Below are 13,493 nucleotides of genomic sequence, written 5' to 3'. Positions count from 1 at the left end.
CCATTTTGTAATTCAAAAAAATTCAGCCAACCAGAGAAACAGACAAGACGGGTTAACAAGAACAACGTAAAATACCAGTAAACGAAGCAGAAACCTTCAGTTAATCAGTTTAGTTTATGGAACGAGATTTGATACGTTAAAGTCAAAAAGTCAGTCGGTTTTATATTCGGCATAAAGGTTAGAGTTCAAGCTTAATATTCAGTTATAGTCTGTCCCTTTTAGTTTTGCAAAAAGTTGTATTTTAATATTTTGATCATTATCCAGTTTGTAGCAGTTCTTAACAGGTTAAACTGTTGTTACCAATGATTGGGCATTTGTTTGGTACCATTATTGTAGGAGCAACTGTAAAAGGTTTGCAGTACTGATCCATCAAAGTATAAGAGATGGAAAGTGCTAGAAATCGTTGATAGCCTCCTTAATTAAATACTTGTCAGATGCATGTACTTACAAAATAGATAGACTTGATAAGTTTTCAAATATTCCTTCAGGCAGCACTTCTATTTTATTGTGGCTAAGGCGCCTGCAAAAAACAAAATCACATATGGTACGATTACGGTAAGACAGATCGACCCTTATATGCCACACCTTTAAGATGATTAAAAGTATCGACCCCTCGAACGAAGCTACCCACCAGAAGTAATGAAAGGAAAACACTGTTAAATGTGACAGTAACAATGGTTGTTACTTTCAAAACTTTACGATCGTTTGCCCTTAAATTAATCCCTATTTTATCACAGTAATCGAGTGTAAGCTGGATAAGCAAATTATATACAGTGATATATTGTCCTATTTGAATCAAGCCACCAATTGCAATTATAATGTGGCCCACGACAGTTAAAACTTAAATTATTTGATATGAGCCACTTTTAAAAAGTTTTTCAGCAACATTTTGACTGACAGACACATGCACAGACAGACAGTCGGACAAACAGGCAGACAGCCAGCCAGCCAGACAGACGGACACACATACTGACAGACTGACAGACAGACTCGACAGACAGGCAGGCAGACAGGCAGTCAAACAGGCATGCAGCAGGCAGGGATTTGGACAGAAAAACAGGCAAGCAGACATACAGAGTGATATACCTCCAGTCTGACAAAGGCACCCCCTTTTCGTAATAGCCTCCTGTATAGTAATCCCCACCCACATCCCCAAGAGTGTAATAATAATCTTTTATTAGGAAGCCTTCATTCACTATACAGTGGTTTTCAGAAAGGTCCTAACTAAGATTAAAAATACTTAATAAGACTATATACAATAAAACGAAAAATACCTAAGAATTAAAAAACTATTATTAAAAACTAACTTGAATACAAAAGAAAGAATTAACTAAAAAACCTACTTAGAACGCTACGCTTAAAATTTACAAAATCAAGTGCATTTCTAGTGTCTCTGTCTAGGTTATTCCAGTCTTTCAGAGAGTGATAACACACTCTCTGCTTTCCCCAATTTTTGGTTACATGAGGTAGCCTAAGCATGTCTTTATTCCTTGTGTTATAGCTATGAATGTCCCTGTTAGCTAGTAACTCCATAGAGTGATCCATAAGTCCATTTATACACTTATAAACATATATACAGCGATGATAAAATCTACGTTGTTCTAGGTTAAGCCCCTTTAAAGCTACGAGGGCATCAGAAGCTGACGAATAAAGTGGTCTGTCCAGGATGATTTTCGCGGCTTTGTTTTGTAAAACCTGTAGGTCATTCATAAGCTCCACATTGTTCTTGACGCCCCACACAAGATCAGCATAATCAAAAATTGGTAAAACAAGGCTGTTGTAGAAAAGTAGGCGAGCGGTGAAAGGTAACAAATGTTTGATCCTGTGTACCCAGCTGGGATGCAGCTGGGATGCCTGTGTACCCAGTCCCTCTTGCGTCAGAAACACGAGTGATGAAAGAACTCCTATCTTTGAACTTTTTTGTATTGTTTAGGGTTAAAATAAATAGTGGTGTTAAGTCTGTTGTATATTAACTGCATGGAAGCTGAAATATGGTACGAACTGCCACAAATCTGATGTATTTGAAAAGTTCCTTGTATAGTTACTGATTGCGTGTTTTGGCAAAATACCGTCAAAGTGAAGTTGGGATCATCACCTTACTCGACCTGTTTGCTGTACCTGTAAAATTTCTACCGTTATAAGCGTTGATCATTTTGGACTTTGCTCCTTGGCGATGCAAAATGTGCGGATACTGATGAACTGCTTATCTGTTAAATTTGGTACCAGTTCGAAGTGAATGGCTCGGGTTAAAGATCCTGGTTTGCGCCTGACTCTTAAAGAATAATCCGTATACTGCCGTCGCAGTTACTATGCCACTAGTATCACCGAAGGCGTGTAAACAAAAAATGGACTGGTTCTTTGGCTGTAGCTAGACTGCAGTAAAATTCTTACTTTTTAAATTAGGTATTCCTTGAACTTGCAACACTGTTTTACCAGTTTCTCTGTTTTTAGTACCGAATCCCACGGTAGGTGTTGCACGCAAACCTCTCTGCGAGTTGATTTGTAGTATAGGTGGTTTAACCCAAACTGTGGGACTAGCCACTTCTAAGAAGCAAAAGCCTTCTAGCCTCCTTACTCAGGCTGTGGGCTAGAAAGCTTGCCACTCCAAGAGGGTCAAATACAAATGCCTAACTAGTCATAATTTCTCTCTTACTAGTTTCCACAGAACCTTTGGTAAATATCACGACCATGGTATCTTTCTGCTTGCTCCAAGAAAGTCTCGGTAACTTTGCTTCTTTGGCTTTCACGCACAAATTTTCCTTGTCATATATTTTCCCTTCGTCTCTCAATTCAGCGTTAGCCACCATCACATAAGAGTGGCATGTGTGTAGTTTAAACTCCGCTTCTCAATATACTAAGACTGTAACCTTTTCAAATTTTAAATTGTGCCCCTGGGCAGTGGTAATTCTTCCACTAACAATCCTCAAAATCTTTGTGATATTTGGCTTTCAAGTTTTCTAGCTGTTGCTTTAGAGTTCCACCAAGAAAAAACAGTGACTGTGTTGAATCGATTAACAGACAAGTGAATATCAAAGCCTAAAACCTGTGTGTACCTGCAAGACTGACGGCTAAAAATCGCCACAAAGCGCAACAGCTAGCTTTGAAACGGTTTTGGACCAGCACACTCCAGAGTATGTTTTGGAGTGGAGGCCCAGTCTCCAATCTACAATCGTTCAAGGAAGAACTAGTCTGATATTCCTTAGCTGATGCGTCGAAGATGATTCGTATCTTTGTGCTTTCTGCTTTTTTCTCTTCTGCGATCTCTGGCACGGTTCACGGGTGAAAAAAAAATCACGGATCACGGATTTCATCCTTCCGAATAACGAAAATAAGCAAGTAACGTACTACTTTATTATCTTGCTGTCACGCAAAGAAATTCACATTCGCGTTTCACGGAAAATCAAATCTGCTTATCACACATCACAAAAATATCCCTGAACCACCCTCTTGTAAAGAAGGTCAAAACTCTCTCTTTTTTTTCCCGGAGGCTAATCATTAACTCTCTCCACGATTCCTTCCTCCAGTTGGTCTTGGATTTCATTAACTAATAATTTGTCGCCAATGTTTAGTTCTGTGCTATTGGCGTGCTATGCCTATATCCATTCATCTTTTTCTTCAGTTTTCTTTCTCTTGACATCATTTTTGGCCAATCGCTGAGGGAGCAACAGATTACGACATTCACCTAGACTACGTTGAAATTCTAGAAAGAAACCCGAATAGACTAGAACGTCTTTTTTTGGACGTTTTGCATTCCATCCACGACCGAACTCCGTAAACGAACATTTACAGAATAGAATCATGTTTATAAGTTAAATGGACTCACTCACATGATTCTATTATATGCCTCAGGGTTGCAAGTGGCTACTTAATTCTCTCGATCCTGAACATTTACATTTCCCATAAGTTCAGTTACCTTTGTCTGCATCTTTGGAGACTAGCAGCAAATAAAACTAGATTGCAGTGACACTGTTTCAAACTATACGTCTGACGAAGGCAACAGAACGTTTGCGAATATTTAGTTTCTTAAAAGTGTTTATAAGATTATTTTACATTTTTAAATCAGTTTTAAAAAAGTTTTTAAGTAAACATGATCAACACTGATCGCCCAAATAGCAAAATGTAACATGTTTTCTGGGAAAGACGCCTTATATGAATATCATAAGACAAATATAAAAGTAAAAAAATGTCGACAATCGTATAATAGGATTAGCTCCAAATTTAATTCCTTGGAAAATTTTCCTGCCTGAAGATTTTGTGTTTTTTTTTTTAAATGCCAAGAACCTACAGGAAGTTCGAAAACGCAGCGCTCGAAATATGAATAGTGGTGTTAACTCTGTTGTATATTAACTGCATGGAAGCTGAAATATGGTACGAACTGTCAAAACTCTGATGTATTTGAAAATTTCCTTGTATAGTTACTGATTGCGTATTTTGGCAAAATGCCGTCAAAGTGAAGTTGGGATTATCACCTTACTGTATCTATCACTTACAGGTACAGCAAAGTTTGCTGTACCTGTAAAATTTCTACCGTTATTAGCGTTGGTCATTTTGGACTTTGCTCCTTTGCGATGCAAAATGTGCGGATACTGATGAACTGCTTATCCGTTAAATTTGGTACCAGTTCGAGGTGAATGGCTCGGGTTAAAGATCCTGGTTTGCGCCCGACTCTTAAAGAATAATCCGTATACTACCGTCGCAGTTACTGTGCCACTAGTATCACCGAAGGCATGTAAACAAACGAGCGGTCCGAACGGACAGTGTAGTGTTTGAGAGAGTTGTCACGTGACTCGTCACCAGTCGAGCTTGTATGTCTGTCAATTGTCAGACGAGACACGTCTGTCATGTTATTTGAGAACATGATCTGTCTAAAGAAGAATTTCACCCAACACGTTAACAGCGGTTTTTCATATCTTGCAGTAAATAAGGGAGGTAGTTAATGGCATCACTTTTCAAACTATTGATTTTGTTAAAAAAAAAACTTAAGCACATCTCCTCAGTGACTAAAGAAGGTAGCTTACTTACTGAAAATAATTCGAGTCATCCTGCCACGTTCTTTAATAACGTGATCTGTCTAAAGAAGAATTTCCCCCAACACATTGAAAACGGTTTATCAGATCTTGCAGTGACTTAGGGAGTTAGCTAGTAAAATGGCATCACTTAGCAAAATATAAATTTTGTTAAAAAAAAACTTAAGCACATCACCTCAGTGACTAAAGAAGGTAGCTTTTGTACGGAAAATAATTAGAGTCAGCTTTGTGACATTCTTCAATAATGATGTCCGTATGAACTTGCTACCAGGCTGACGTCTCAGCAAGCTCAAATTTTAAATCACTCACTGCTAGCTAGCTCTCTCCTCCGCAGAGGTTTTTTTAGTGGGGGAAGGCGACACGAAAAACACGGGGGAAAGAAGGGGAAAGACATAGTGTCCCCCGCGCTCTTTCGTTTCGTTTCTCTCCAGGCTCTGCGCGCTTACTTTTCACATCTCCCCATTTCCCAGCCCGCACGAAACACGAAAGAGGCCTCTGCGGAGGAGAGAGGCTAGTTAGTGTGACGTTTATCCTTTATAAGTTTTAGATGTCCTCTCATCTTCCGGTATCTCCGGAATCCATTCTGCTTGCGCGATTACTCACGTGAATCTGTTGCCATCTCACAGAGTTGGGCACTGGCTATAAGATTTTTATCAGTTTATTTTGGTGCAGTATACATTTGTCTTATGTTGCGATGACCTTTTTCCCTATTAACTGCCCAGAGCTCAAATATTAATCTCTTACTGCTAGCTTGCGTGACGTGTATTCTTTATAAGTTTTAAATGTCCTCTCATTTTACTACCGGTATCTCCGGAATCCACTTAGAAGTCTTACATCAAGTATTTTGTTTGCGTTATTACTCGCGTGAATCTGTTACCATCTCACGCAGTTGTACACTAGCTGTAAGTTTTTTTATCAGTTTATTTTGGTGGAGTACATTTATCTTATGTTGCGAGTACCTTTTTTTCCTCAATTAATTGCCCAGAGCGCGTTCGAGCCTTGTCGCGAATTTTTTTAACCCATTGCTTTAGAACATTCGTGGACAATAACAAGCCAGTTCCAGTCTAATTTGCATATGTATGTCTACGTGCTTGTTCCACTTGACCGCGCAATTAACTGTTTACGTCTGGCGTAGCGGAATTCGCGTCCCCACTAAACTAACTCCATTAGTGTAATGTACAAACACTACACTAAAAATGGACTGGTTTTTTGGCTGTAGCTAGACTGCAGGAAAGTCGTACTTTATAAAATAGGTATTCCTTGAACATGCAACACTGTTTTACCAGTTTCTCTGTTTCTAGCACCGAATCCCGAGGTAGGTGTTGCTCGCAAACCTCTCTGCGAGTCGATTTGTAGTATAGATCGTGTTACCCAAGCTGTTGGACTTGCCACTTCTAAGAAGCAAAAGCCCTCTAGTCTCCTTACTCAGGCTGTGGGCTAGAAAGCTTGCCACTCCAAGAGGGTCAAAATACAAATGCCTAACTAGTCAGAATTTCTCTCTTACTAGTTTCCACAGAACCTTAAGTAAATATCGCGACCATGGTATCTTTTTGCTTGCTCCAAGGAAGTCTCGGTAACTCTGTTTTTTTTTTTACTTTCACACACAAGTTTTCCTTGTCATATATTTTCCCTTCGTCTCTCAATTCAGCGTTAGCCACCACCACATAAGAGTGGCGTTCACTCTAACAAGCGCGCGCGCTTGTGGCGTACGTTTTTGATTTGTAAACTTTCAAATACTTCGATCACGCGCACGTGCTGATTTCCGTTAGATAGCATTTTACATTTTCCACTGAAGAAGGGGCAGTAGCCCCAAAACGTATGGAAACTTTTTACCACCATCTGGCGCATTTTTCATTTTCATTTACATTTTATTTCACTAGTTGTATGCGCTACACAGTCGCACGAAATTTCTTTAGAGATTTCTATGTTACTATGATATTTTATGGACTGTGATTTCAACATCTTAAGATGCCAAACCTTAGCGGTTTCGAAAGGAACTTGTATAGAGATTTGAACAGAGGACTATCCGTGTACCGAGATCAACCAAGCAGGACAATTGGCTTACATATTGCCGACAAGACATTCGCAAAGACCCGGTTCACAAGTCACATTGGTTTTCTGAGCAAGTGTCTCCGCCGTAACGTCATTCCCAATGGTTTCTTGTTCAGTTTTCACGCTATGAAACACGAACAGAACCACTCCACAGGATACCGAAATCAAGTGAATGCTGTTCTAAGGAGGTCGTCGAGTCGTCTAATGCTCGTCGCCATACAATCCATGCAAAGACGCTGCCAAACATTAACGACAGAAATCAACCGTTTTCGTGATGAGCTAAAAAATGAATGCAGCGTCGAGGAATATCGACAGATCAGTTCCATCATTCACAATCTGAATTCGGACCTGTACAACTTCCTCAAAGCAGGGAAAAGTGAAAAGCTTAACGCTTTAATAAATTCGACATCACTTAGCTCCGAGAATGACATTGACTCTGTACCTGAAGCGACAACATCCAAATTGGTCGTTACTATTCCAGACGACCTGCAACTTACAGACCCAGAACGATCCGTTCTCAGCAAAGGACTTTCATACATCCCAGTGAAACCTTGGACGGATGAATACGATACTAAGGCGGACTGTGAGCGCTTCTATCGCCGTCTCCGTCTCACGGCACATTTCGATGCCAATCCCTCGGAGCCTAGTAGCGTTGATTCCCAGCCGGCTTCAGTTGACGAGTCTGAAGATAAATCCTTTGAGTCTCTTAAGCACAAACCCTCAAACTGGACTCCACCACCTGGCAGGTTTGCTGCTTTGGATTACTACATAAGCAAATGTCGTCGTGAAGTAAACAGCATCAATTTTTAAGAGAGACTCAACAAGACAAACCTAACAAAAGAAGAAATTGCCGCCCTCGCATCCCTGCGGCGTCGTGATGACATTGTTATCAAACTGGCGGACAAGGGTGGTGCAGTTGTTGTGTGGGCACGCCAGCTATATGTACAGGAGGCAGAAAGACATCTCTCCGATGCAAATTTCTACAGACAACTTAGCCATGACCATACCAACGAATACAACGAAAGAGTTCAGGTGGTGGTTAAGGAAGCGATCCAATCTCGTGAACTCCCAGCATCGGCATCTAATCTTATTGTAGACCAGCCACGTACATCCAAGTTTTACCTACTGCCCAAGATCCATAAACCTGGTAATCCTGGTAGGCCGATCGTATCCGCTTGTAATTGTCCAACGGAGCTGATTGTAACTTATTTGGACCAAATTACTACACCTTCGGTTCACAATCTTCCCAGCTTTGTAAAGGACACAAATCACATGCTTCAAATTGCCGAGTCATTTCGCTTCCCGGAACTCACCAACTACGTGTTTACGATGGATGTAAAATCCCTCTACACCGTGATACCCAACCGGGATGGTCTCCTTGCTCTTGAACACTTCCTGAACAAGCGTTCTGTCCTTCAACCTCCCACGCATACTCTGCTGCGCCTAGCTGAACTTGTATTGACTCTGAACACATTTGCGTTCAATGGCAACTATTACGAACAGGTCGGAGGGGTAGCTATGGGCAGTAGACTTGGTCCAAACTACGCCTGCTTGTTTATGGGTCATATAGAGGAACAGATCTTCGAACAGTATCCGGGCAGAACGCCAGACCTATTCAAAAGGTACATTGACGACATCATGGGAGCAGCCTCATGCAGCAAGAGAGAGATTGAAGATTTTTGCATCATTTGTGAACAATTTCCATCCGAATTTGAAATTCACGTGGTCCATTTCCGAAGAAGCGGTGTCGTTCTTAGACCTTTGTATCAAACCTTCCGGGCATCGGCTGACAACAACCATCCATTACAAGGAAACTGACACTCACTCATACTTGAATTATTTCTCCTCTCACCCGGTCCGCTGCAAACAATCGATCCCTTACAGACAGCTGCTCAGGTTGAAGCGCATTTGCAGTGAAGCCGATGACTTCAATGAGAGAAGCAAGGAGATGGTCAGTTATTTCTTGGATCGCAAGTATCCACCACATGTTGTCAACCAGGCCTTCAATAAAGTCGAGCATCTGGACAACCAACAATCCCGCTTGTACTCACGTACCACCCCTCGAATGCACGGGTCAAAAACATCTTGACAAAGAATCTGGGCTTGCTGAAGGACGACCCTCAAACAGGTGAAATATTCCAGCCTGTCTGAATTCTGGGTGCATATCGCCGCGACTCGAACTTACGCGATGCCTTGGTTCGGAGCACATTAGGAGACGGAAGAACTGTTGTCGACCGCGCAGATTTTGGAACATCCCCTTGTGCGAGACCCCGTTGTAAGACATGCGATTACACCAACGCGACTCCTGTTATCAACACACCTGGTGGATCAATCCATGTTCGCCAAAGATACAGCTGCACCACAACGCATGCGGTATATATAATTCAATGCCGCGCGTGCGCCAAGTGTTACATCGGGGAAACTGGCCGGCGCCTGGCTGATAGATTCAGAGAGCATTTACGATCTATCGCCATAGAAAGCGATGCTCCCGTCGCTGAACATTTTAATCTGCCAGGACATAGCACAAACGACATGCTTGTGTCATTGCTCCGTGCCGGACTAACTGACACCATGGAAAGGAAGCGTTTTGAGGCAAAGCTGATTTTCCGGCACCAGACCCTGCGACCTCGTGGATTAAATGTGGACTTCAGCTTTATTTGATCTTCTCATGTTCACTCTAACAAGCGCGCGCGCTTGTGGCGTACGTTTTTGATTTGTAAACTTTCAATTACTTTGATCACGCGCACGTGCTGATTTCCGTTAGATAGCATTTTACATTTTCCACTGAAGAAGGGGCAGTAGCCCCGAAACGTATGGAAACTTTTTACCACCATCTGGCGCATTTTTCATTTTCATTTACATTTTATTTCACTAGTTGTATGCGCTACACAGTCGCACGAAATTTCTTTAGAGATTTATATGTTACCACATAAGAGTGGCATGTATGTGGTTTAAACTCCGCTTGTCAACATACTAAGACTGTCACCTTTTCAAATTATAAATTGCGCCCTGGGCAAGGGTAATTCTTCCACTAACGATCCTCAAAATCTTCGTGATATTTGGCTTTCAAGTTTTCTAGCTGTTGCTTTAGAGTTCCACCAAGAAAAAACAGTGACTGTGTTGAATCGATCAACGGACTAGTGAATATCAAAGCCTAAAACCTGTGTGTACCTGCAAGACTGACTGCTAAAAATCGCCACAAAGCGCAACAGCTAGCTTTGAAACGGTTTTGGACCAGCACACTCCAGAGAATGTTTTGGAGTGGAGGCCCAGTCTCCAATCTACAATCGTTCAAGGAAGAACTAGTCTGATATTCCTTAGCTGATGCGTCGAAGATGATTCGTATATTTGTGCTTTCTGCTTGTTTCTCTCCTGGGGGTCTCTGGCACGATTCACGGGTAAAAAAATAAAAATAAATAACGAATCACGGATATTAAAATTTCATTTTTCCGAATAATAATAATAATGAGAATTATTTTCGTCGAATGACGAAAATAAGCAAGTAACGTACTACTTTTTTATCTCGCTGTTACCCAAAGAAATTCACATTTACGTTTCACGGCAAATCAAATCTGCTAATCACGCATCACAAAAGTATCCTCTCTTTGTAAAGAAGGTCAAAACTGCCTTTCTTCCTAAGGCTAATCATTAACTCTCTCCACGGTTCTTTCCTCCAGTTGGTCTTGGATTTTATTAATTAATAATTTGTCGGCAATGTGCTGTTCTGCTATTGGCTTGCTATGCCAATATCCATTCATCTTTTTCTTCAGTTTTCTTTCTCTTGACATCTCTTTTTGGCCAATCTCTGAGGGAGCAACAGATTACGATATTCACCTAGACTACATTGAAATTCTAGAAAGAAACCTGAATAGACTAGAACGCTTTTTTTCATCCGTATTGTCCAGTCCCTGGTAAGGGGAACCTTTATGGCCAATACTGATCTTAAATCAGCCTTCCGCCTGATACCAAGTCATCTGGACGACTAGAGCTTGCTGGGTAGTCACTGGCTATCCCAATGCTATGTAGACATGTACTTACCCTTTGGGCTTCGAAATTCCCCGTTCCTTTTCAATCAGCTGTCGGACGGGCTTGAATGGATCCTTAAAAGTAACTATGGCCTCCAGCTTGTTATTCACATCGTGGACGGACGACTTCTTCATTGCCGAACCGTCTAAATTGGCATGTTTATCTAGCTTTAGCACTCTGCTACGGGTATTTATGTCTCTTGAGGCCCCTGTCGTAGCGTCCAAGACAATAAGCCCCTCCCAGGAGATTGAGTTCATGGGCATTGCTTTAGACAGCGTCCGCATGGAGGCCCGCTTACCACAGGATAAACTCTCCAGGATCAATGAACTGTTGAACTCATTCAAAATACGTCGCTCAGTACGCCTGGTAGAGTTACAATCACTCATTGGGACTCTTCACTTTGCATGCAAGGTGGTGGTGCCCGGGAGAACCTTCCTTCAGCGGGCGATTAATTTGACCAGGAGGGGATCCCAAGCCGTTTCCACCACATACGGCTTAATAAGGAGTTCTTTAAGGATCTTGAAATGTGGAAAAATTTTCTCTTGAACTGGAACGGGCGTTTCTTTTCTCTAGAGTCTTCCCATACCCCAGCTCAGAATCAAGAACTCTACACCGATGCCGCGGGCTCTTTAGGCTTCGGGGGCTATTTCTAGTGAAGGTGGTTCCAGGGTGGCTGGCCTCCAAACATGCTTTTGAACCAAAAACGGGGAATAGGTATCGAATTGCAAAAACTCTTTCCCATCGTTGTTGCTTGCGTCATGTGGCACCCCTTTCTTGCCGGGAGACGCCTCCAATTCTGGTGTGACAATATATTGGTCGTGTCTAATATAAATTCTGGGCGTTCCAAAGCACCACGCATAATGGAGTTGGTCAGGCGGCTCGTGCTCCTTTCTATGCAGCACAACTTTGTAGTCCGGGCTTGCCATGTCCCCGGGGTTTCAAATGAGATCGCCGATGCACTCTCCCGCTTTCAGATGCAGCACTTCCTGGCCCTCGCTCCCGACGCCGACCAGCACTATTCGTGGCTAAGAGTATACACGTGTAATACCAAGCTGTGCTGTAGTACAGCTCTTTCTACTGGCATTTCCAGCAGACAACCCTTTAGCTATAAAAGCCCAAACAAACTATTCACAGTTCACTTTGGTGTTCTGTTGTACAGCTAGCGCAGTTAGCACTTGTTATACTATTGTTTGTCTTCACGACTCCTTCTTGCCCCTCGTGAGCCAAACTGACAACTCTCTTGCAAAGAGCTTGGGGTACAACAATTCTCGTTCCCAGTAGAATTAAATGACCGATAAAGGTCAACTCATTGCGCACTGGCAAGTATGACTTGAGAACAATGTCCCATTTTTCTTCGATGAGGCAAATTATGACTGAGCTTACAGAGCTACCATGCGTATGAATCCATCGTCCTCCGGGGACTAATCTGAGGCAGGTATATTTGTCAGTCGGGAAAGGGCATCTGCAATATTCTTTCTCGATGACACCTAACAGACTTGATAGTTGTACGGTTGTATAAGCAGACCTCAGCGCTCTTTCCGGGCTGAAGGTTTGGACTTCCTTGGAAAGATTACTTTGAGTGCTTCATGGTCTCTTACGAGGACAAACTGTAGCAGCCCATAAAAGTAGAAGTGGAAGCGTTCACATGCCCAAACTAAGGCTAGTGCTTCTTTCTCGGTTTGGCCACAACGGCCCTCCACTTGGCTCAAACTACGTCTGGCGTAACAGACAGCACGACTTTCTCCATTCTTCTATTGCACCAGCACTGTTCCAAGCCCCACCGGACTGCACTCACATGAATTAAGGAATGACTCTAGTAAATATGTGATGTTTTGGTCATTTCTGCTATATGCGGTCTTTTTCTCAAAAACTTGGCTTCTAATAGTGTATTTAGATGGGAAATTAAACTTTCTGATGATTGGCTCAGCTTTAAGTGTTCACGTGACGGACCACGCTCTAAAATGTAAGTATTGTGACCAGTTAATTTACGAGATCCAAACGTACTAGAAATCTATCGGTTTTTCTCTCAAAACCTTTACTTCACCTTGCCGTACGTCGTTCTAAACGGGGATTCTGAAAAACGTTTAATGTTTCTTCGTTATTTCCTATTTTTACCTAGTCCCAGTCCCTCTCCAAAGGAAAGACGTTGTAATTAAGACAAAAGAAATAAATTTGTAAATCCCCGTTTAGAGCACTAAACTTGGTGGTTAGAGCCATTCGTAGAAATCAAAATTAGTCAATCATTATATCTGCAAGTTCTCGTAAATTTGGATTGAAATATATATCAACAATTGGGTGTGGTATGTCACGTGACCAAGCAGCAAAGTTCATTAATCCAAAAAATGAAATATTTTATAAAAATACTTCATCCTATGCAAGTTTTTAAGC

General features: G+C 41.8%; 1 protein-coding gene across 1 annotated transcript; it reads left to right on the top strand.

Moving 5' to 3' along the window:
* Positions 1-6,995: 6,995 nt before the first annotated feature.
* LOC144656568 (uncharacterized) lies at positions 6,996-8,897 on the top strand. Its single transcript, XM_078516790.1, has 2 exons — positions 6,996-7,825; positions 7,895-8,897. Exons 1-2 carry the CDS (start codon positions 6,996-6,998, stop codon positions 8,895-8,897), a joined length of 1,833 nt encoding a protein of 610 aa, XP_078372916.1.
* The last annotated feature ends 4,596 nt before the right edge of the window (positions 8,898-13,493 follow it).

Source organism: Oculina patagonica, chromosome 6, assembly GCF_052425735.1.
Source record: "Oculina patagonica isolate OP01 chromosome 6, crgOcupat, whole genome shotgun sequence".
Lineage (NCBI taxonomy): Eukaryota > Metazoa > Cnidaria > Anthozoa > Scleractinia > Oculinidae > Oculina > Oculina patagonica.
This window is presented reverse-complemented; position numbering and strand designations above follow the sequence as displayed.

Coding starts and splice junctions, on each gene's coding strand:
- LOC144656568 (XM_078516790.1), top strand. CDS start 6,996: ATGCCAAACCTTAGCGGTTTCGAAAGGAACTTGTATAGAGATTTGAAC. Junction 7,826..7,894: donor TGGACTCCACCACCTGGCAG/GTTTGCTGCTTT, acceptor TTTTTAAGAGAG/ACTCAACAAGACAAACCTAA.